The sequence below is a fragment of the Syngnathus typhle genome, linkage group LG7 (genome assembly GCF_033458585.1).
Source record: "Syngnathus typhle isolate RoL2023-S1 ecotype Sweden linkage group LG7, RoL_Styp_1.0, whole genome shotgun sequence".
Lineage (NCBI taxonomy): Eukaryota > Metazoa > Chordata > Actinopteri > Syngnathiformes > Syngnathidae > Syngnathus > Syngnathus typhle.
This window is the reverse complement of record NC_083744.1, coordinates 2259650-2285304: the sequence shown is the minus strand read 5'-3', so window position 1 is coordinate 2285304 and position 25655 is coordinate 2259650. Positions and strand designations below refer to the sequence as shown.

At 44.9% G+C, this 25655-nt stretch overlaps 1 protein-coding gene across 7 annotated transcripts in view; it reads left to right on the top strand.

Annotated features, from left to right (window-relative positions):
• The window catches only part of exoc3l1 (exocyst complex component 3-like 1), a 108175-nt gene that overhangs the window by 67306 nt on the left and 15214 nt on the right, over positions 1-25655 (top strand). For all 7 annotated transcript variants that reach the window (XM_061283840.1, XM_061283839.1, XM_061283838.1 and 4 more), the window contains 3 exons: positions 3158-3258; positions 9980-10096; positions 21972-22242. In XM_061283840.1, coding sequence (XP_061139824.1) covers positions 3158-3258; positions 9980-10096; positions 21972-22242 — 489 coding nt within the window. The remainder of the gene's footprint in view (positions 1-3157; positions 3259-9979; positions 10097-21971; positions 22243-25655) is intronic.

The following is a 25655-nucleotide window of genomic DNA, read 5'->3' as shown; positions in this document are numbered from 1 at the left end:
ACATGTTATTTTTAGTATAGTTGATCACTTCACATGCTTTGATATCTTTATCTTGAACATATTCAAAACATGAAAAATAGAGAGAAAAAATCAAATAAAGTAATCAACACTTTAAAGCGCCATATCCTCTGGACATGTCCTCTGTCACCAGGATGACATAAAGGATGAGAAATTTGATCAATGGATTTAATGATTTGGAGTGACACAAATGGTTTGATAATATTGTTGTTTATGTGATAGTTATTTAAAATATAGTTTATATATCGTTGTATGGGCCTGTGGAATAATTTGAACTGCGGCGCGGCACACGGCATTGTTGACAAAGGACGATCGATAAAAGACGAGAAATTTGATCGATGGATTTAATGATTTGGAGTGACACAAATGGTTTGCTAATATTGTTGTTTATGTGATAGTTATTTAAAATATAGTTTATATATCGTTGTATGGGCCTGTGGAATAATTTGAACTGCGGCGCGGCACACGGCATTGTTGCCAAAGGACGATCGATGGATTTAATGAATTGGAGTGACATAGATGGTTTTATAAACGTGTTATTTATGTAATAGTTTTTTTTAAATAACTGAATGTTACGTCAGGCCCGTTCTCAGCTCGTTTGTGTTTGTCACGTTAGCATACTGTATCGTTTAGCTCAGGAATGGGCAAACTACGGCCCGTGGGCCGGTGCCAGGTTTAATCCGGCCCGCCAAACCTGTATAAATTGTATTACTTAACTTTTTTGGGGGTCATCTTCCCTGCAATTAGTATGTTACCCCAATAGATGGGGAAGTAATTTTTACCGTGTCAGAAAGCTCGGTGCACACTCACAAGTGCGTGTACGTACTAAGTAGTACGGACCCGGCGCACTCCGCGCTCTATTTCCATCAGTGCCGAATTTCGAGTGTGGGCTGTGACGTCAGCATTCTCGTAATTCGGGCGCTGAGCTTTCAGATACAGTTTTACGCTCATGCCACCCACAAACCTTCCCCTGGAATCCTTCCATTAAAATGAGTGGCCCGAGGAAAAGAATGGTGGACACTGAGTGCCGAGTGTTTAAAAAAAAAGAGAGGACAATTTGACTCGACCTAAGTGTGTGAGCAGACGTTCAGCCACATGAACGTCAACAAAGCCCGTCACAGATCTAGGATAACGGACCGACACCTCGGCTCTATCCTAAGAATTACCACAACAAATTTTACTCCAGACCATGATGCACTAGCAAAAAAGGGAGACCAAGAATACTATTGATTTCTTTATTACTTTATTTAGAAGTATCCTTTCATTGATTCTTCAAGATGATGTATTTGGTCAGAATGTTTGCCGTCTGATGTGATTTCGCCTCATTAGATAAACATATTTCATGAATCTGACCTGCAGGCGCTGAAGTGATGGAAACTATTATTCATAATAACAGTGTCGTATTTAATGAGAATCACTGATAGTAGTTTTTTGGTGATTTTTTTTTTAATGCTTGTTGATAAATGCATTTGTTTTCTAAAAGCTTTTTTTGAATATCCATGCTTTACTACCTACTAAAAGTACAAACCTTTTATGCAATGACCTTCACATGTCATTTCTTTTACTTCACACAAACACTCATCCATCTGCTCCTGGTTCGGCCCCCCGATCAAAATTTAGAACCAAATTCGGCCCGCCAGTCAAACAGTTTGCCCACCCCTGGTTTAGCCTGTTGTTGTTCGTTCGTGTCTGTTCTTGGTGTTGGATTTTGTCGAATAAATTGGCCCCCAAAATGCGACTTATATATGTTTTTTTTCACTTTTCTGGGCATTTTATGGCTGGTGCGACTTATACGCCGGAGCGACTTATAGTCCGAAAATTACGGTACTTTTATGAGGGCAAAAGACGGACACCACAGTGCGAAATTTGCAACAAAAACATTTCGGACAGCCAGACGACAACTTCCCACTTTGTCCGTCATTTGAAGAGCCATTCTGCCAAGTAAGAGCTTTTCATTTATCTAAATAGGTGTGTCTATATATAGCTCTAATGCAATGAATACGATGAAACGGAATTAAGTAAATATGATTTAATGGTGTATTTTACTGAATATCAGTAAAACAGTGCAAATCCAAATTATTGTCATATTTTTCAAACAGGTTAGACCAGGGGTGGGCAAACTTTTTGACTTGCGGGCCGAATTGGGTTCTAAATTTTGACCGGGGGGTCGAACCAGGAGCAGATGGATGTAGTGTTTGTGTGAAGTAATATAAATGACATGTAAAGGTCATTGCATAAAAGGTTTTTACTCCTAGTAGATACTAAAGCATGGATATTAAAAAAAGCTTTTTGAAAACAAATGCATTTATTAACAGCATTAAAAAAAAAAAAACACCGAAAAACAACTATCAGTGATTCTTATTAAATAGGTCGCACTGGCATCTTCTCCCATCATCGGAGCCAACACACCACCAGGTGGTGATCATTGACGCTCCGCCCCTCTCTTTTCCTGAGTGCCCAAAACATGCGGCAGCAAATCCAATGACCAAATCCAAAGTTGATCATCGAACTGCAGCCGAGGGTCTCCTAATGCTAATAACGGTTCTCAAATTTCTCCCCTGATACCACTGACGGACTGTTAAATAGGATGTCTTCAAAGATACTATATATTAATATATATAAACCGCGAGCTCTGTGGGACCAGACAAACATCAACCAATCATTGTCGGTGTGAATAATGGCAACATTGGTCAGTTAACTTCAATCTGTCAATCAACCCGTTTTCCGTGTTTTATTTCCTTTTTGATATCCATGCCAAGAACTGCGTATGCACGTAACTTGTGATTAAAACTCCGCGGATTTTGGACACTCTGGCTTAGTTCCCTTAGTAACGTTCCCTGCTTGACTTAACTGAGTGAAAATGAAGGTTCTCGCCTGTTTTTGACATCTTTGAGAAGACAACATCAAATATGGCACCTGTGCATGTGAGTGTGGAGGCGTTTCCTAAAAACAACAGGGAAGTGTGACAAGGAGGGACCTGCGCATGCGCAATATTCAAAAACGAACAAAAATGGCTCTGATTTCTGAGCTGTCGGAAAGACCGTCTGTAATGCCTTTAAGTTCCCACTGTGCAAAAGGGCTTATACTTAAAGGTAAATGGTGTGGTGTATCAATGAATTATATTTGTCTTCTGTGATAGATGTTGGAAGAAAATGCCCGTGTGGCCCTAATGATTGGCAAATCCCTCAGAAACCAAATAATCCAAATGGGGCTGTGTGAAATGGAGAACCTTCTCAACAGGTTTGTCTTTTTTGTTTTCATGGCTACCTTGCCCGTGCAAGTACCAAGCAATCATTTTATTCTAAGATGTGGCTCATGTAAAAGCATTGAAACAGTAAGGCCAATTCCTTTATTTTTGCTCTCAAAAATTCCGGTTTTATTCTTGGGTATTTAGTACATCTGGATCTGATACACCAACCTCACACCACCGCCAATGTGTGTGTTGGTGTGTGTGCGCGCGTGCGTGTGCGCGCGCGTGCATGCATGTGTGTGTGCATGCATTAAAGCTACAAATGTGCTGACATTTTCTTCTTTTCTTTGCAAAGACAGAAGTCAACACAATCGCCTACACGCAATTACTGCTGGCATAAGCTTCACTACATTTGATGAAACGACTGCAAGATGTTGTAAACATAGCAAAAACATCTTTAATATTAATGGGGGTGGCAAAGCTTGAGAGTGAGATTTGAACCTGTGACGTGTATGGTTAAATAGTTCCTTTGCGGCGACCGCCCTCGCCACTATGTGTTACAAGGCTGGCAGCCCACTCAGTTGTGCAGAATTGGTACTTGTGACTCTAAAGCGACTTATGGTGGGGAGGGACCGATTACTTTCCGTATCATCTGTCACTGTCTTTTAAACAATTCATGACAAAATATGGTGGGGAGTTGCCGGTAATGCTTCTGTATCATACTGTCACTGTCAGTCTTGCTTTCGCATTCCTCCTCTAGAACGCTTCTTCATGCTCAGTCACAAGCTGTCAGAATACCCACAACGCCCCGAAGTTCAAAGTTTAGAATCACTGATTTACCAGGATCCAACTCTCTATTGTAGCACAGGGTAGAATCAAATCCAAGTCAGTTATTGCGAAGTTATACAAAATAATATAGTGGGCATCCAAGCTGTTCTCTCTGGGGCAAACGGCTGTAATTTAATGAGAGAAAGAAAGAAAAGGTAGCGACGCAGTCGTTTCATCATTCTTAAAATCAACATTCTTAACAGTCACATCACATTTGGTCTGAAAGTATTTTTCTGCTTCTTCTCTACAAAGAAATACTTTTTTTGCTGTTATTGTGAAAGCTTGTGTGTGACTGATGACTGTAGAGTGAATGTAGACTGCGCATTCGTGAGTTGCTTGAGGAATGAAGGAATGAGGAAGAAGGCTGTGCTTCAACATCACTTAACAAGCAAAGTAAAGGGTGCAAAATAAAACGAGGACTGCAGTTCATGACCATTGTCTCCATTTGGTGTGTTGTTGGGCCGCTGGCTTCCTCCTTTGATGTGATCCTTGTCAAACGGGCACTTTTTATCGAAGTGCCTCCGGCTCCCCAGTAACGGGTTCAATAAGCCGGGGCGGAGGGACTCGTCCGTAGCTGACCACCCGAGTTAAATTAATTCTACCAGAATCAATGTAATTTCTATACGACGCCAACCCCTTTCAAGTCATCCGACGCGCAAGCCGAGTAACTCAATTCGAGACAAGTCGCCGGTATGACCGCGCCGTAATGATGGCTCCCTCCTGTTGTTTGATGCTGGTATTACGTTACGGCTATTTTTTAGATGCCTTTGTTAAGACCTCAAGGATTCGTTAATTCACTAGAGCGCCCTCGCCCTAGCTGAGCTCAAGATAACTACTTCGAACCAGATCTGACAATTCCTGATGTTAAGGATTACAGCTGTCTTCACTTTAAAAATAATTGAACGGATTTAAAGAATGACTATGATAGGGAAATAAAGACATTTTAAAGTTGTAATTACCGCATATAAAACCATGCTCGACATAGTTAATACGAAATAATCGATACCGAATTAAGGCTCAAGAAGAGATTTAATGAATAAGCAAGAAAAAGAATTGCAAGTTGAAAAAAACAAAATAACAAGACTCACCCAGACAGAACAAGAGAGGAGACTAAAGGTCTAAAATCCTATTTGGTTGAACAAGTCGAGTGATCGGCTCTCCTTTGTTCCAAAATCCGAATTATGTTTAAAAAAGAGGAAAGGTCTGGCCATGAGGAGAAAGTAAAAGTGGCAACTTCCCCTTTCCGCCAGGATCGGCTCTCTCCTCTGCTTTCCTCAAAGCTTAAAATTTGACAAAGTCCAATTCGAAGATTCTGGAAATTCATCTTAGTAGATTTTGGTTCAATCTCAAAAAGAATGCAAAATCCATCTTCGTTCTTTTACTCCGGGCAGCGTCACGGCCATCGCCCTGACTAGGAAGAAGCGCGCCCGCTCTGTATCCGGGCAACCTATTTATAGGCTTCTGGTATTACCTCATTGGAATGACATCATCCCGTACGTCAGGTGGCCTCCCTGGAAGTTTCTAGAAGTTTCGAGAATGTTCCTTAGCTGATGCATGTCCAGGCCGGCTAGAAACTACTGGTTGGGGATCAATAAATATTCAATCAATCAATCAATCAATCAATCAAACCTTGCTTCAAGCAGCAATCACCGGAAACAGGTGTTTCCTGTTTTGCTCGCTCTTTACTTCTAATATCAGCCCTTAAGTCTCCTCTCAACTTAATGCCTTCAGGTATGGATGGAACACCAATGTTAAATACAGGTTGGACAAAACATTGCAACATGAATCACATATATCTTGTCTAATAAAGATCAATCTCAACACATAATAGTACTTAACACAATAATGGGTTCTTCCAACCTAAACACATATATTGATATTGCTCAAGCTGTTGCATCTTAAAATTATGGCATAGCAGATTCATATTCCAAAATTGTGCGTATCTACGTGTTTGAACAGGTTGTGTCCTCCCAATTGCTAACTATTTAATTTGTTAGATTTGTTCATTTCCATCAGGTCACCCCTATGTCAAGCTTTAATACCATCTCCTGGTGAAATTTTGAACTACTACATGTTTTGGGATAGCCAATGTGCCTGGGCCAAATTCACTACCTAATTTTACACCATCTCGTACCACCATGTCACTTGACATCCTGTAGGCGACGCGGTCCTGGGAGAAACATTCCACACGCCCCGTTGTGACGATACTGTGCCCTTGCACTCGTGGGAAATGTGGCTGACTTCATGCAAAACACTACCGCTTTTGTCCAAAGGCACCACCATAATCAATAAAAACTAAATCCTGTCCAGTGCTTTTTTTGTTAACGATATCTGTCTTGTTAGTTCCGATGATTAAGGATAAATTAGGTAAAATTGATTGGTACAATGATTCAGAGGCCGTGTCCTGTTATATTTCTGAGTGAAATAAGATGACATTCACCACACACGTTCACTGAGCCCTGAAACGGTCTGACATCAGGAAGGGCCCTCAGTCTTATGTATTGTTGAATAATCAATGTCTGACATCAGGAAGGGCCCTCAGTCTTATGTCTTATGTATTATTGACTAATCAATGTAACAGGACATTGGGCTACAAAACACACCTCTCAGTCCCATGTTTGCTCAAATTGACAATTCCTGGTTCAAACATAAGTTGCTATACTCAAAGTTGGGTTGTGTATCTGATGTACCGTAATTTTCGGACTATAAATCGCGTTTTTTTTTCATAGTTTGGGTGGGGGGGGCGACTTATAATAAGGAGCGAGTTACATGTGGGTTTTTTTCAAAAATTTTCAGAAATGTTCCAAAAAAAAAAGTGAAACCGTGATAAACGAACCGCGATGAAGCAAGGGATTACTGTAATTTGAATTTCAAGTGACATCAGCAGCGCAACGCGGCGTGGCACGGCGGTTGTTTACAAAAAGGACAAAGATTGATCACGAGATGACGAAGGGCCCCACGTACTACCGGCATCATTAGCGGCTTTGTTTCTAAGTGACACGGCGGACGAAGAGTTTGAAGGATTTAGGGATTTGGAGTGACACAGAAGGTTTGAAAAACTATTATGGCTTTTACCCACGCCCGGTCCTACTCGACGGAGCTCTCTTTCACTTCCGTGGATTGAAGTCGGGGGCCGGCGCTCGGCCGGGTGGCTGTCCAGGGACGGTGGATGGGGCTCGGACAATGCTTTTACGCACGCCCGGTCCTACTCTACCGAGCTGTCTTTCACCTCCGTGGATGGAAGTCGAGGCCCGGCGCTCGGCCAGGTGGCTGTCCGGGGACGGTGGATGGGGCTCGGTCATGGCTTTTACGCACGCCCGGTCCTATTCTGCGCCGCAGAGCTGTGAAGGCGACGTCCGTCTGCTCAATGACCTCAACCGCTTCTTTGCTCGCTTCGACGCTCAGAACAGCACTTGCCCGCTGAAGGCCACTCCCCCTTCACACGAGCTGCCCCTGTGCCTCTCCGCCGACAGCGTGAGGAGGGCGCTTGCCGCCATCAACATCCGTAAGGCGGCGGGCCCTGACAACATCCCGGGTCGGGCGCTGAAGGACTGCGCTGGTGAGCTGGTGGATGTCTTCACGGACATCTTTAACACTTCCCTGCAGCAGGCCATCGTCCCGTCGTGTTTCAAAGCTGCCACCATCGTACCTGTGCCGAAGAAACCCGCTCCGTCCTGCTTCAATGACTACCGCCCCGTGGCACTTACGCCCATCATCATGAAGTGCTTTGAGCGGCTTGTCATGGAGCACATCCGATCCGTTCTCCCCCCCACCATTGACCCCTTCCAGTTTGCGTACCGAGCCAAGCGGTCTTCTGAGGATGCCATCTGCTCTGCCCTCCACTCGGCCCTCACCCACCTGGAGAGGAGGGACTCGTATGTGAGATTGCTGTTTGTGGACTTCAGTTCTGCCTTCAACACCATTGTGCCACAACGCCTCATCAGCAAACTTGACGCGCTGGGCCTCAGTACCTACCTCTGCAACTGGCTACTGGACTTCCTCTGTCAGAGGCCACAGGTAGTACGTGTTGGCGACAAAATCTCCGCCAGCATCACGCTGAGCACGGGGGCCCCCCAAGGCTGCGTGCTCAGTCCGCTGCTCTTCACCCTCCTGACGCATGACTGCACTGCAACCTACAGCGACAACCGTATCGTGAAGTTTGCTGACGACACGACTCTGGTCACCAAGGGAGACGAGACTCAATACAGGCTGGAGGTTGACCTTCTGACCACGTGGTGCAGGGACAACAACCTCCTGCTGAACGTCGACAAGACCAAGGAGATTGTTGTGGACTTCCGGAAGGGTCACACCCAACACCTGCCGCTGACCATCGACGGTGCTGTGGTGGAGAGAGTGAGCAGCGCCAAGTTCCTGGGGGTGCACATCAGTGAGGATCTCTCCTGGTCCACCAACACCGCATCACTGGCAAAGAAAGCCCAGCGCCGCCTGTACTTCCTGCGGAAACTCAGGCGAGCGAGCGCTCCTCCGGCCGTCATGACTGCATTTTACCGCGGCACCATTGAGAGCGTCCTCTCCAGCTGTATTGCTGTTTGGGGTGGTGGCTGCACTGACTACAACTTGAAGGCCCTGCAGCGCATAGTGAGCACTGCTGGTAAGATTGCTGGTGCTTCGCTCCCCTCCTTGAAGGACATTTACACCTCCCGTCTCACCCGCAAGGCGACCACGATTGTGAGTGATGCGAGTCACCCCGCTCACTCTTTGTTCGAGCTTCTGCCCTCTGGGAAGAGGTACAGAAGCCTGCGCTCCCGCACCACCAGACTCTCAAACAGCTTCATACTCCAGGCTGTTAGGATCTTGAACTCGCTCCCCCGTTCTGCGTAGCGTCCTGTACTTTTACTGTCTGAACTGTCTGTATGCACACTGGCTCTTATTATTTATTATTTATTAGTACTCTTATTATTTATTGTTTGTGCCTTTTTGTTTATGATGTTGTTTACTTTTGCGCTATGCTTGCTGGCTCCGTTTTGCTCCTCTTATTTATTGTGTTATCTGTTTATTTATTATTTATTCATCACTCTTACTATTGATTGTTTGAATTTTTGCCTTCTTGTTTTTATATTGTGTCGCGTACTTGTATGTCTATCGTGTTGTGTGTCTCGTCACCGTGGGATAGAGAAAAACGTAATTTCGGTCTCTTTGTGTGTTGTGACATGTGGAGAGATTGACAATAAAGCTGACTTTGACTTTGACTTTGACTTTGATTCTATGGAGCTCTCTTTGATGTAATAGATAGAAATACGTAATAGAAAATGGAGTAAAAACAGATCATAAAAGTATCTCTGCAGCAACTGAAGGAATATGTTACACTTTTCTACACTCCTGGAGACTCCAAATACACAAGAAAATGTTGATTTTCCATTACAGTGATCCCTCGCTACTTCGCGTTTTGTTTATCGCGGCTTCACTACATTGTGGATTTCTTTTCCAAATTAAAAAAACATTTAAAAGTCAAAATAAAACTTGTAAATTGAGGAAACATGTGTCTAACCTTTAGGACAATGTAGTATTGTTCCGAATGTTCTTTTACATTCCTTTAGAAGTCCTTTTTCGCGTACTTCTTGTTGGTGACCGTACTTCACGTATTTCACTTATCGCGGGTGGTTTTTGGAACCAATTATCCGCGATAAACGAGGGATTAAAAGTTAAAGTCCTAATGATCGTCACACACTGTATATGTTTCTTCAAATCTTCAAATTCTTTTGTAGATTTCGAGAAGCTCTGGTGGAATTTGGGAAAGAGCGTTGGAGCGATCCAATTAACAGCAAAAGCAAACAGATCATAAAAGTATTTGCAGCAACTGACGGAATATATTACACTTTTCTACACTCCTGGAGACTCCAAATACACAAGAAAAATATTTTAAAAGCAGAAAATGTTGATTTTCCATGATATGTTTCTTCAAATCTTCAAATTCTTTTGTAGATTTCGAGAAGCTCTGGTGGGATTTGGGAAGGAGCGTTGCAGCGATCCAATTAACAGCAAAAGCAAGTTCTACCTCCACTATCTACTTGCCTCCATTAGTAACTGTATCATTCTCAAGTAAGAACACCTCAGCATGCCTATGTTTAATTTCAAATTTGATGGAGATGACAACAATTTGAAAAATGTTTGGGACGGTCATTGCTGCTACCATTGGCACCTGCTTCTTCTCTGGCTTGAGATGTAACCAAAATCCACATGAGCCGGGCAATAGACAACGGCGTCAATATTGACGGAAGGTTGTCAATATGTCATTGAAACGCCGCTGCAAGGTTATAGGAACCGCATAGTGTGTGTGTGTGTGTGTGCGTGCGTGTGCGTGCGTGTGCGTGCGTGTGTGTGCGTGCGTGCGGTGTGCGTGTGTGTGTATGTGCAGTGTGTGTGTGAGTGAGTGTGTGTGTTGGTGCGTGTTTGAATGTGCATGCGTGTGTGAGTGTGTGTTTGTGTGTGAGTGAGTGACGGTGCGTGTGTGTGCGTGTGCATGTGCGTGCGTGTCTGTCTGAGCGTGTGTGTGCGTGTCAGCGTGTCTAAGCTGTTAGGGTTTGCGGAATATCTTCATCGTATGATTATGTTGGAATGCAACCTGTAATAATTTAACTAGTTTGTCCTGTCTAGACAAAATTAGTTTACCAAAGTGCTAAGATCCTTTCAACTGATTGACTAGACGCAGAGGAAGCAATCAAAGTTGCTTTGTTTACAGAAAGTCGTAAAAGGCCCCCTGCTATGCTTTGATCAGCAGGGGACCGTCTTCACTAGGGGTGTAACGATTAGGGGTGTAACGATACATCGATACACATCGATTAATTGATATAATGCTCTACGATTTATTGGCATCGATGCTAAACGTAAACATCGATTTATATCGCCGTGTTTGACCTCGGACATTAAACGCGACTTTATTTTGAAATCCAGTTCATTGTTGCTTGCTTCCTCTTTCTGGGAGCAGTGCGCCCGGCGTTGTTGTGTTGTGAGCAGAGCAGGCACGTGAAAGGGGAGTCGACAACTCGTACGCGGCTCCTGGGCTGGTGCTATGGCTAGTGTCCAAAAAGACGAGGAAATTGGCTCCGCTTTAGGCTTTAAGTCATTCTTTGGAAGCACTTTGGATTCTAAAGAAAAGATGACTCAACGGACAAGACACGTGCAGTTTGTAAATCCTGCCATGCGGTGATCAAATATTCGGGGAGCACAAATCTCGCCGCACACACGACATCAAAGTTCAGTGTTAAAATGAGCACTTTGTATACTACAATAGTCTTGTAATTTCCTTAATAAAGAGTTTGCAGTACCTTGTTGATTTTGCGTATGAATTGTTATAAATCAGGATATTGTTCTATATTTTTTATTTAAAAAAAAAAAAAATCGATCGTAGAGCACTATATCGTGATATATCGTGAATGAATCGCAGCAGGCTTTAAGATATCGGCAAATATCGTATCGTAGTTCTTTATATCGATATTATATCGTATCGTGACAAAACCCGCGATTTACACCCCTAGTAACGATACATCGATACACATTGATTAATCGATATAATGCTCTACGATTTATTGGCATCGATGCTAAAGGTAAACATCGATTTATATCGCCGTGTTTGACCTCGGACATTAGACGCGACTTTATTTTGAAATCCAGTTCATTGTTGCTTGCTTCCTCTTTCCGGGAGCAGTGCGCCCGGCGTTGTTGTGTTGTGAGCAGAGCACGCACGTGAAAGGGGAGGCGACAACTAGTATGCGGCTCCTGGGCTGGTGCTATGGCTAGTGTCCAAAAAGACGAGGAGATTTGCTCCCCTTTAGGCTTCAAGTCATTCGTTTGGAAGCACTTTGGATTCCAGAGAAAAGATGGCTCAACGGACAAGACACGTGCAGGTTGTAAATCCTGCCATGCGGTGATCAAATATTTAGGGAGCACAAATCTCGCCGCACATTTAAAGAAAAAACACGACATCAAAGTTCAGTGTTAAAGTAAGCAATTTGTATACTACAATACTCTTGTAATTTCCTAAATAAAGAGTTTGCAGTACCTTGTTGATTTTGCGTATGAATTGTTGTAAATCAGGATATTGTTCTATATTTTATAATTAAAAAAAAAAAAAAAATCGATCGTAGAGCTATATCGCGATATATCGTGAATGAATCGCAGCAGGCTTTAAGATATCGGCAAATATCGTATCGTAGTTCTTTATATCGATATTATATCGTATCGTGACAAAACCCGCGATTTACACCCCTAGTCTTCACCCTATCCTGTGTGTTCCCACACCCCCACTTTCACCCCACTCTGTTTCTCTCAATAAATAAGCACCTGACGAGGCCTGAGTCAGACTTCATTCGACCATCGCTGTAAGCACAGTGACGAGTGAACTCTCCGCCTGCAGGTGTCTAAAATGACTTGCTTGACTCCTGTGTGGTTCTTGCAAAATAAGTTAGAGTGAGCACCACCCTAACATAAGCGCGTGTGTCTGCGTGCATGCGCGCGTGCGTGTGTATGTGTGAGAGAGAGGAAGAGAGTGAGAGACATAAAAATCTTTTGAGGCGGGGAAATAAATAATGAAGACCTGCGATATTGTGACTGTACATGTGCACACTCTCTTTAACTGTTGCAGAATCAACCAATCACAATCTGTGATGTCATCTCCACGATCAGCAGGTTGCAAACTCAGAGCCCTCAGCCCTCTTACTGATCTCTGGGGACTTTGATCATCTCTCTCTGTCAACCACTCTGTCCAAAGGCATTCAGCATGTCTCATGGAAACACTGAATCTCTTTTATGCTAATATCAAAGAGGCATACAATTGATTTGCTCTCCCCCGTCTGGTTTATCTCATGCCTGTATATAAGCCCTTTCTTAACAGACAACCAGCTGTGTCCCGCACGGTGAAGAGGCGGTCTGACAAGGCTGAAGAGCCTCCACAATATGGGGTGTATTAAGTCACAACAAAGTTGACTTGGACAGTTTGACAGACCACATCACGGACTATAAACCTCTGCGTAGAGAATACTGAACCCTCTAGGACTGTACAGTAGTACTCCAACAACAAACCATGGTTACTCTTGATATTAAGGCTTTTTAAAAGAAGAAGTAGAGGGCCTTTAAGTCAAGGAACAATGACTGGAACTAAAGACTGTTCGGAGGGGGTTGAGCAGAAAAATCGAGGAGGAAAAGGATAGATACAGGAGGAAGACCGAGGAATGCAGGAGAATCAGGGAAGTCTGGAGCGGCGTGAAACCCATTTCAGGCCACCATATGTCGAACTCCCAACAATTGGGAACTAAATAAGGGCGGATGAACTTCACACCTACTTCTGTAGGTTTGGCAATGTTTCTGCCTCTCACTACAACAACTACAACAGCAGTGTTCAATTAATTTCCACTAGGTCCTCCCCACACTGCTGCTTCCAGCCTCTCATCTGCATCCCAAGGCACACAGACCCCCTCTCTGTGCTCCACTCTGTCCCTCACAAACCTCCTGAGGAAGTAGCTCAGAAGGATAAAAAACAGGAAGACAGCAGGACCGGATGGCCTCAGTCCCAGAATGGTCAGGTCCTGCTCTGGCCAGCTGTGTGGGATCATCGGTTATTTGTTCAACTTGAGCCTGAAAAAAGGAAGGGTACCAGACCTCTGGAATAAATCCCACCAGTTCCAAAGACTCAACATCACTTCATGGAGGCCATTGGAGCGGCTGGTTCTTGCCCACCTGCGTTTCCTGGTGAACTTGTCCATGGACATCCTGTGGTTTGCATCCCAGACCAGCATCAAAGTGGATTTAGCCACCATCTTCCTCCTCCAGGGAGCAGTGCCTCATTTGATGCTAACGCTAAGCAAGCTATGAAGGAGCTACATGGTACCATCAGCAAACACCGGAACCTACATTTAGAGGCAGCCTTTATAGTAGCAAGAGACTTCAATCACTCCAATCTAAAGACTATGCTCCCCAAGTTCTATCAACATGTCCCGAGAGGGGAAAGAAGATATTAGACCAGTGGTTCTTAACTGTGTTGGAGGTACCGAACCCCACCAGTTTCATATGTGCATTCACCGAACCCCTCTTTAGTGAAAAAAATATTTTTTCCAAATTCAAGAACAAAACCAACACAATGCATGAACTCACAACAAATTACATACGTGCAAATCAGCGTGCCTTTCTGAGACTAGTTCAGATATGCGTCATCACGAATTTACATGATAAATCAGGTATGTTCGGACCTCCGGAGTGGAGGCTCTGCCTAATGTTCAACCGAACCCAGGTTAAGAACCACTGTATTAGACCATGTTTACTCTAACATCAAGGATGCATACAAGGCCGTTTCCCTCCCCCACCTGGGACAATCAGACCACCTCTCTTTGTTCTTCCGGCCCAGATACACCCTCCTCACCAAACGTGTGAAGCCCTCTGCTAGGTCTGTTAAGATCTGGCCAGAGGGGACTGACGCTGAGATGCGACAAGGGCTGCAGGACACCAAGTGGAAGAGATTTGCCACCCAGGCCACCAGGGACTCCGTCATTGATATTGACTCCTACGCCTCCTCTGTGGTGGATCACATCAACTCCATCATTCAGTGTCACCACCACCAAACGGATTACCACATTTCCCAAACAAAAGCCATGGATGAACAGCAAGGTCGGTCTACACCTTAAGGCACGTGACACAGCCTTCAGATCTGGGGACAAGCAGGCTTACTGCTCAGCCAGGGCTGCCCTGAACAATAGAACAGGCCAAGCACAACCACAAGCTAAAGGTGGAGGATCGTTTCAACAACAACGATCACCGGCGTATGTGGCAGGGCATCCGGGCCATCTCGGACTACAGACCCTCCATCAACCCCCCCTCTGCAACCAACCCTTCCCCCGACGAACTCGACCATCACTATGCCCGCAACGACAGAGACAATCAGGAGACGGCCACCACGGTTGCCCTCCCAGCTGATCACCAACCCCTCACTTTCTCAACCACTGAAGTGTGCGCGGCACTGAAAAGGACAAATGCACGCAAAGCAGCTGGCCCTGATGGCATCCCCGGCCAGGTGCTCAGGAACTGTGCTGAGCAGCTGACGGAGGTGTTCACCGACATCTTCAACCTGTCTCTGGCCCAGGCAACTGTCTCGTTGTGCTTCAAGACCACCTCCATTGTGCCGTTGCCTAAACACTCCTCTGCGAAGAGCCTCAACGACTACCGCACAGTTGCACTCGTCGCCCACTTCATAAAGTGCCTCAAGAGGCTGCTCCTGGGTCACGTCAAATCTGGGCTCCCACCTTCTCTGGACAAACACCAATTTGCCTACCGTGCAAACAGGAACACGGATGACGCCTTCTCCTCTGCACTACATGCAGCCCTCTCCCACCTGGACGAGAGCAACACCCATGTGCGTATGCTGTTCATCGACTTCAGCTCTGCATTCAACACCATCATCCCCTCCAAACTCATCACCAAACTTGGCAACCTTGTGGAGAACAAGGACCTCAACATCAACCCCTCTGTCATCAACTGGATACTTGACTTCCTAACCAACAGACCCCAGTCTGTTAGGTTAGACGGCCTCACCTCCTCCACCCTAACCCTGAGCACGGGCGTCCCACAGGGTTGCATGCTGAGCCCACTCCTCTATTCCCTCTACACTAGGGGTGTCCAAACTACGGCCCGCGGTCCAGTTTTTATTGGCCCGCAGCTAATTCTGAAAACATAATTGAATATGGCACGCACAAGAAGCTTGAGCTCACAAAGCTTTTGACGTCCCATTAGCCCCATCACCCCCCCCATCCCCGGAAGAGAAGCGAACACGCAGCGTTTGACGTCCGATTAGCACCCCCCCCCCCCCCCCGGAAGAGAAGCGACCGCACAGCGTTTGACGTCCGATTAGCACCCCCCCCCCCGGGAAGAGAAGCGAACGCGCAGTGTTTGAAGTCCGACCCCGGAAGAGAAGCGAACGCGCAGCGTTTGACGTCCGATTATGGTGTGCCAACAACAACCTGGCCCTCAACACCAAGAAAACCAAGGAGCTCATCGTTGACTTCAGGAAGACTGAGGCTGACATGCACGCCCCCATCCATATCAACGGGGAGGAGGTTGAGCGGGTTGCCAGCTTCAAATTCCTGGGTGTCCAGATCTCCGATGACCTCTCCTGGTCCCTCAACACCTCGTCACTGGTCAGTAAGGCCCACAAGCGTCTCTTCTTCTTGAGGAGACTGAGGAAAGCCCATCTATCTCCTTGAATCCTGGTGAACAGGTGATGATACAGGTGTACCATAGATTATCCTCACCAACGGTATCACGGTCTGGTACGGCAACTGTACAGCCGCGGACCAGAAGTCACTGCAGAGGGTGGTGAAATGGCCCAACACATCGACAAATCACTTCCTTCCATCGAGTCGATTTACCAAAAACGGTGCCTGAAGAAGGGACGCAGCATCATCAAAGACTCCTATCATCCCAACCACAGACTGTTTACTCTTCTTCCTTCTAGGAAGCGATACCGGACTCTTCTGGGTCAAGACGAGTAGACTGAGGAAAAGCTTTTTCCCCTCTGCCGTCATCGCCCTGAACTCCGCAGCACAACACCCCTGTCATCCCCCTGAACTCTTATCATTCTGAACCCTGCAGCACAACAACCCCACCACAACAACACCTGGAATACCTACATATACTGTCTATATCTGCATGTAATTGCTGCATTCCCATCCTATATATTTATTCATCACTCTTACTCTGCTTGTACATGTCTGTTCATATCTGGTTATACTGACACTATGTTGCATATTTATAACCCTATACCGTTTTTTTCGTGTATAATGCGCCCCCATGTATAATACGCACCCTAAAAATGGCATGTTGATGCTGGAAAAAAGCCTGTACCCATGTATAATACGCACCCAATTTTTTATTTTTCCCAATGATCGTCACACACGCAGGGAGGCAATGGGTCCCATTTTTATAGTCTTTGGTATAGTCTTAACTAGGCTGGATTTTTTTTGTTGGCGTTGATTTCTCCGACTGCCCGTAAAGGCACCACCGCGATCAGTGCGGACATGTGAAAAAGGCGTGCGGACATGTGAAAAAGGCGGCTCTGTATGTGAGAGACGTTGAAGAGGAATAAAAACACCCTTGGAAACCAAAACTTGCCCCTCGTCGTGACTCGGAGCCGCAACAAATGTTTCAGATTTGTGTAGGGTACATTGTGACAGACAGCAAACGAGCAGGTGGTCGAGCAAGCCTTGTCTGATACGAGAGCATTGCGGTCGTATGGAGCGTGTTTGAAGTGAACAGCAGAGACGAAAGGAACAAGGCAAAGTGTTGTGGAATAAAATATTACCTGTAATACGCATTTTGTTATTTGCTGATTGAAATTGCTAAATAAACTGTGAATTGAAACTAATAGGAAGAAAACAACTCTCGCTCTTTATATAGCTGACGTGTCTTGCGCATCCGTTCTGCGCATCGGATCCATAGTGCGCATGCGCAGTCATACTGCCTCTGTATGACGTCCGGTCCGGGATGGAGATTAAAAAACAAACAATATTTGACAATAACACACCATCAAGGATTGCACCATCGCATCAAACGATGTGTCGTCAATTATGAATTTTACTGACTAAGTGTGTTGGGCAGGATGGCTGAATGCGATGCGCGATTGACAACAAACAAGAAGAAAGGTGATTTCAAGTTTTATTTCGAGGGAGATTTGTCATGTCTCCTCCCCAGTTTTGCTATGTGTCTAGGTTGCCATAGTTTCTGTTCGCGTCGCCCCTCTCTTCCTGTGTCACCTCAATCGATGTAACGTGTTTTGTATTTAAGTCCTGTCTGCCCCTCGCTCACCGTCGGATCATTGCATGTGTTACTGTCATGATGTGGTTTCTGTTCCTGTCTTTGGTAATGTCACCCTGTCTTTTTGTTCCACGTCTTTGTCGGTCAGTCCTGTTGTTGGTTTTGTTGTACCATGATTTTCTTTAAAAATAATTTAAATTATTTATAATTATTAATATTAATTATTATTTTAATTTATTTTAATTATTAATTATTATAATTAATTAATATTATTTAAAAATAATAATAATAAATAAATAAATTTAAAAAAAAAATTTTTTTAAATTGTACCCATGTATAATGCGCACCCCAGATTTTAGGACAATAAATTAGTCAAATTTTGCGCATTATACACGGAAAAAAACGGTATTTATAATTAGCATTCTAGTACCACCTGCAAATATTTGTTCTACTGCACCTTATTGTAAATACTTAGCTAGTCATATCCATACTTGTCCCTCATGTATATTATCCCGCATAGTATAACTCACCTCAGCTGAGTGGTGTGGTCAGGTATCTGTTCAACCTGAGCCTGAACAAGGTCCGAAGACTGTGGAAGACCTCCTGCGTGGTCCCTGTACTGAAAGTGCCGCGCCCCAAGAAGCCTAACGACACCAGGTCTATTGCCTTGGCTTCCCACCTGATGAAGACTATGGAGAGGATCATCCTGGGTTACCTGCGGTCACTAGTGGGACCGCAGCTGGACCCCCTGCAGTTTGCTTACCGGCCTGGTGTTGGGGTGGACGATGCAGTGATTTATTTACTGCACAGAACACTGCTTCACCTGGAGGACAACAGGAGCACTGGGAGGATCATGTTCTTCGATTTCTCCAGTGCTTTTAACAATATCCAGCCGTCACTGCTTAGGGCAGTGGTTCTTAACCTGGGTTCGGTTGAACCCTAGGGGTTCGGTGAGTCGGTTTCAGGGGTTTGGCAGAGCCTCCACTGCGGAGGTCCAAACACACCTGATTTATAAATTCGCATATCTGAACTGGTCTCGCAAAGGCAACAGCAGAAGTCACACTGATTTGTTGGTATGTCATTTGTTGTGAATTCATGCATTGTGTTGGTTTTATTCTTTGAACAAGGTGATGTTTATGCACGGCTCATTTTGTGCACCAGTAAAAACATCTCTGTCTTGAAGGGGTTCGGTGAATGCGCATATAAAACTGGTGGGGTTCAGTGCCTCCAACAAGGTTAAGAATCACTGGCTTAGGGTGAAGATGGAGAAGGCGGGTGTGGACCAGCGCCTGGCTGCATGGACAACGGACTTCCTCACCGACCGGCCGCAGTATGTGAGGTTACATCGCTGTGAGTCTGACGTGGTGCGCTGCAGCACTGGTGTCCCCCAGGGTACGGTGCTCTCTCCTTTCCTTTTCACCCTGTTCACTTCAGACCCGTTCAGACCTGTTACCCACGACACCACTCACTGCCACATCCAGAAGTTCTCCGGCGACACGGCCATTGTTGGATATGTTTCGGAGGGGAACGATCGGGAATAAAAGACGGTCATCAAGGACTTTGTCAGCTAGTGTGAGCTCAACCAGCTTCAGGTGAACACCAGCAAGACGAAGGAGTTGATTGTGAGCTTCAGAAGGAAGGCACCCATCTTCACTCTGGTGAACATCCAGGGATCGGACATTGAGGTAGTGGAGAACTACAAATTCCTGGGTGTTCGCCTTAACAACAAACTGGACTGGACTGATCACACCTACGCCCTGTACAAAAAGGGCCAGAGTCGCCTCTACCTGCTGAGGAGACTGAGGTCCTTTGGTGTGTGCAGGGCTCTCCTCCGGACATTCTATGACTCTGTAGTTGCCTCAGCCATTCTCTATGCTGTAGTCTGCTGGGGTGGAGATTTAAGTCCCCAGAGATCAGCAGCAGTGCTTCAGGGTGCTGCGTCTGCAGATCAGCAACCATGGAGTCACACGCTACTCCCGTGTCGCCACGCGGAGGAACGTAAACAAGAACAGCAATGGCTTGTCCGAACTCCCTGGGCAGATAACTCACCGCCAAAGTTCTGTCTCTGCAGCAGATGGAACTCTTGATGCACACATGCTCAGGGTGGCACCACCTAACATTCACCTACAGAGCAAGACCACCACCTTTACTCTTCCCACAGGCTTTGAGGTCTATGATGTAGCTCAATGCTAGTATCCGGTACGCTCGCCGTTAGCCACGTGTCACAGAAGTACAGCAAACTGCACTTTCTGAAGGACTTCACAGTCATCATCAGCGCAGCCAGCTAATCAGTCTTATTTTACAGCGAGTTGACATTCGCCAGGATTACAGAGAGGACAGGAGGCTCAAAATGCCACTTCTCAGGGAGCCGCCTTGCCGTTAGTTTAGCCTTTAGCTTAGCCATGGCTCTGCAGCCATGATAGGGCTTCCTCACCACAGGCGTGTGGAACCACACCTACCCGGGACCAGGCTTTCAGGCCGAATAGAAAATCCCTTGAGTAGGCAATAGTCGCCATAACGCCAAAGATAAGAGAAGGTTTTAGTAAAGAGAGAGAGAACTGCTGGATGGCTGCCACAAACGACACTGTCAGGAAGGGGAAAAAAAAAACCCTTGAAAATGTTAAGGCAGCAAAGATGCCTAATAGATGTACTGTGGCTGGGTGTAACAACACGAAGGATGAAAAAAATTAGGCCAGCGCGTCGCCGGCCGCATTCAATGTTATTTCAGATAAATAACTGCAAGACAACCCCCGGAGGTGGGCTTGTTGCAAAGATTGGGAGCCTCTTACTTTTAGCGAGGAGGGCCGACCCTTCAGGCTGTTTAAAGGACCTTCATTTCGGATAGGCGGCGGAGCAGTATCCCATATGTGGACTTCAGGGGAAATGTAAGTCAAATTAACCCTTACATATTTCAATTGAATATATACCAACCTATAAACAATTCATCTTACATAAACCCTCTCAAAACGCATCATATTTACGTATGTTGGTGACGGATGAAAGGAAATGGACGGATGTGACAGAGCACTTTAGCTGCAGAGTGGCTTCTTGCTCTTTCTTGCGTTCGATCTTCTGCCCTCTGGGAAGAGGTACAGGAGCCTGCGCTCCCGCACCACCAGACTCACCAACAGCTTCATACTCCAGGCTGTTAGGGTCCTGAACTCTCTCCCCCCTTCTGCGTAGCATCCTGTACTTTTGCGCTATATTCTGACTGTCTGCTGTAAGCACACTTGCTCCGTTTTGCTCCTCTTATTCATTTTGTTATTGTTTATTTATTATTTATTCATCACTCTTATTATTCATTGTTTGTGCCTTCTTGTTTTTATTTTGTGTTGTTTGCTTGTATGTAGGTCGTGTACTATGTCTTGTCACCGTGGGATAGTGGAAACGTAATTTCGATTTCTTTGTGTGTCTTGGCATGTGAAGAGATTGACAATAAAGCAGATGTCAACCATGAAAGGGTAAATCGTTTTATGCAGTTTTCAGAGGTTGAAATTTTACCTGCCACCACTTAACCTTAGTTCAAGGGTGTACTCAATGCCAAATTTCCTTTATACACTTCTCCTGGTTGACACCTTTTGAACAATGACATCTCTGATCACTTGGAAAGTCTTTGCAGACCATGGCTTCTTGCTGTAAAATGAGAAACAAAATTGCATGGAAAAGCCTACTAAAATTGAATAACTTTATTTGAGGTTTATCAGAGGCAGTTTAAATGATGGCTGTTGTGTATTGACTCCTATTTGACGTGATAGTTTTGTGATTGGTTAATTCTGAACGTACATAGCTGCATCCCCAGTTTTAAAAATGTGCGCACACATTAACTCAGTTGTTTATTTTTATTTCCCCTCAAGAAAACATTTCTTCTTTTTAACTATGTAAAACAGGTTGTACATAAGTCACATTAATGGTGGAAAATGTTTTAAAATATATAACTAATATATTATTAATAATATATAATTATCTTGCTCTTTTCATAACAGTATGATAAAATGTCCTCTTGTAATGTTACTCAACATTTGAGGGATTCAAAATTCAAAACAAAAAAAATTGCATTCCTTTTACTCAATAGTTTTATTGCAGACTAATGAAAAACTTGTGATCCCTCAAATGTTTTTCTCTAATATTTTATACAGAAAAGCTACATCCCTCAAATGGTTTGCTCTAATATTTTACACAGAAAATCTACAGAGAACCTTCAACAGCAACAGTCATCCTGCGAAACAGAACCGTTTTCACGAGCTCCTCCCAACCCATTGGCAGCTCTGGATCGAGTAGTACAAAGGGCTTGTCGCTTGTCAATGGATCAGCTCCTGCTGGACCTAAAGCCATTCCTCACTGGCCTACTGACACGGCCCTGGCTGATTCAGGGAGAGCCCACTCCCAAACTCTGCCAGATCCTGGAATATCATCTGGACCTGTACAGCCATGTTCAACTGCCTTGCCGACAGGTCTCAGTAGCTATTCCTTTGCATACTTAGATAAGTCACCTGAGGAACGCTATTTCACTTACTGTATGTTCCAAACCATATGGCACACTTTAATTTTCACAAAAAACGAAGAAGCACCTTTTTATAAGGTGTACCTTTCATGTGGACTAAACTTCATAAATCTGTAAATGTTGCTTTGAGGACGTTACGTTGTGCGTAAAATATGTAGACATAGGTGGTAAACCAATCAGAGAACTTTACGTAATACATAGTGTATGTACATACCTCGGTCGAAATTGTCAAATAAAGATCGGCTCGTGCAAACCAAACAGCATTAATAGCCTCTAAAGTAGCATCGACAAAGAGACATGCTTACAAAGCACAATTGAAGCTTTCTGGAAAGCCGGGATCATTGCTGAAGAGCAACGTGATGACGACGAGACAATGGCGGAACGGAACATGTCATGTTTAATGGCGAACTTGCCCAACTGTTTTATTCCGATACAGGAGATGAGGAGAGGCGAAATTAACTACTGAAATTAAAAGGAAAATGACTTCATAATAAAAACAATTGAATTTGATTTTTCCCCTTTTCATGATGGCAGAGGAGGCACGGCCTCCCTTACCTCCTCTGACCGCATGTCCCTGCTGTGAGTACAGTACAGTACAGTACAGTACAGTACAGTACAGTACAGTACAGTACAGTACAGTACAGTACAGTACAGTACAGTACAGTACAGTACAGTACAGTACAGTACAGTACAGTACAGTACAGTACAGTACAGTACAGTACAGTATAGTACATGGTTAAATGATAGAATTAAGTACAACCGAACTCACTGAACTGTCTTGCTCCTGTTTTCGTTTTTCTTTGTTTACCGTGAATCATGGCGTGCATACGCCCTATAATGCAGTGCGCCCTATGTGTGGATTAAGTACATAATTGATCCCACAATTCAGCGATCCTAAACCTTTTTAGCACCACTGACCGGATTTTTGTCAGACAATATTTTCACGGACCGGTGTTGGATGAAGTCACGATTTTTTGCGGTAATAACACTTATAGAAAAACCAAATCAAATCTAAATCAAATGTCGAAAGCATTACTACGGCAACATTGTTTTTAGAAGTTTTATTCTCAAAAATCTTTCATATTTGAACTACAATCCCATTTCCGCAAAACAGACCAAACACAATCTTAAACTGTTTTTGCAGCCAATTATATAGCGTGACGTCTTCAAAAGTGTTAGAGAGCGCTACTGTTGCGCGTTCGGCGGTGCGCTGCGGTTGCGCGATCGGACAAAATTAAGCTCCCTGCGCACTTAGGTCCACTTAAAATTAGGAAAGTACATCAGGACTTTAAAAATATTTTCTAAATTTCAGCGACGGCTCTGTCACAATAATGCGACCAGCGCGGTGCAGTTGCGCGGTGGGCGACGCGCTACGGTTGCGCGGTGCGCTGCAGTTGCACGATCGGACAAATATGCGCAAATGAAAATATGCTTAAAAAAGGCGGGGGTTTCTTTGTCTTGAAACGGATTACAATTTTTTCCATTATTTGTAATGGGAAAAATAGATTCGTAATTCGACCGATTCGCTTCTCGAACCGCCTTCTGGAACGGATTGTGGTCAAAAACCAAGGTTTGACTGTATTTTTGCTATTCTTGTTAAAATCACACATGTGAACTGGAAATGACAATAATAACATAGTGAAAGGCAAATTGCGCAAATTGGCTATTTCAGAAGTGTGTCAAACTGGTAGCCCTTTGCCTTAATCAGTACCCAGGAAGTAGCTCTCAGTTTAAGAAAGGTTGGTGAACCCTGCTCTACACAGTTCTCTTCAGAGTTTCCATTCTCCATTGATTCCCCCTACTTTGATGCCAGAGCTTCTTCCAGAGTCCCGCAGGCCAAAAGGGCCCGAACTCCGTGTCAGTTCATCTGTGTTGGTACCCGTTCCTGCTCACTGGCTGTTCACTAACTGACTCCTGTTGCGGATTCTGCCTGCCTACCCGACCATTCATGAACTTCGCCCGGCCTGACCTATTGCCTGTCCCTGTCCACGTCTCTGCGTAGCACCTCGCCTGCCTGAACGACCGACTATCCTGAACGCTCCCCGGCCTGACTTATTGTCCGTCCCAGACTACGTCTTTAGCTTGCCCCAGTCTAATTCAACTATGCCCATCGCCATGACACCTGGTTGCTCATCCGCCTGTCTGTCCGTCTGTTCCTTCCCGGCAAGCAACCTGCCACGTCCAAGCACCTGCTGCTGCACCTGCTCTGCCGGAGTTCCAGCCTCTCACTCCCCTCTACCCCTTTATTCAGTAAAATAAGTTTGTTCTGCACTTGGCTGCCCTGCCTGATTCATTACTCCTTCGCTTTAACAACACCCCTCACCTCTGAACCCCACCATTGGCTTTGGGAATAGACACCATGACACAGTTACCTCCTCGTGGCCACAGCTCCAGTTAGCCACGTGGCAGGGAGCAAAGCCCATTTGAACTACCGTTTTTTTCCATGTATAATGCGCAAAATTTAACTAATTTATTGTCCTAAAATCTGGGGTGCGCATTATACATGGGTACAAAAAAATATTTTATTTTTTTTATTTTTTTATTTTTTAAATCCGGATATCATACGGAGGCCGCCATTATAGATGCGCTTTCTTCTCTGCTGTTCACTTCAAACACGCTCCATACGAACACAATGCTCTCGTATCAGACGCTTGCTAGATCACCTGCTCGTTTGCTGTCACAATGTACCCTACACAAATCCGAAACATTTCTTCGCTATCGAGTATGCTAGCGCATGCGCAGTGATACTGACCGGCAGAATAACATCCGGTTGTTCCCAAAGATGATCTTTTTTCCGAAATACTTTTATGTTCACGGACTTAAGTAGGAGTCAAAATTTGGGTGCGTATTATACATGGGTACAGGCTTTTTTCCAGCATCAACATGCCATTTTTAGGGTGCGTATTATACATGGGGACGCATTATACATGAAAAAAACGGTAATTGCACCGTCATGAGCCTGAGCCTGAACAAGGTCCAAGTACTGTGGAAGACCTCCTGCGTGGTCCCCGTACCGAAGGTGCCGCGCCCTAAGAAGCCTAACCACTTCAGGCCAATTGCCTTGACATCCCACCTGATGAAGACTATGGAGAGGATCATCCTGGGTCACCTGTGTTCACTTGTGGGAGCGCAGCTGGACCCCCTGCAGTTTGCTTACCGGCCTGGTGTTGGGGTGAACGATGCAGTGATCTATTTACTGCACAGAACACTGATTCACCTGGAGGACAACAGGAGCACTGGGAGGATCATGTTCTTCGATTTCTCCGGTGCTTTTAACACCATCCAGCCGTCACTGCTCAAGGTGAAGATGGAGAAGGCGGGTGTGGACCAGCGCCTGGCTGCATGGACAACGGACTTCCTCAC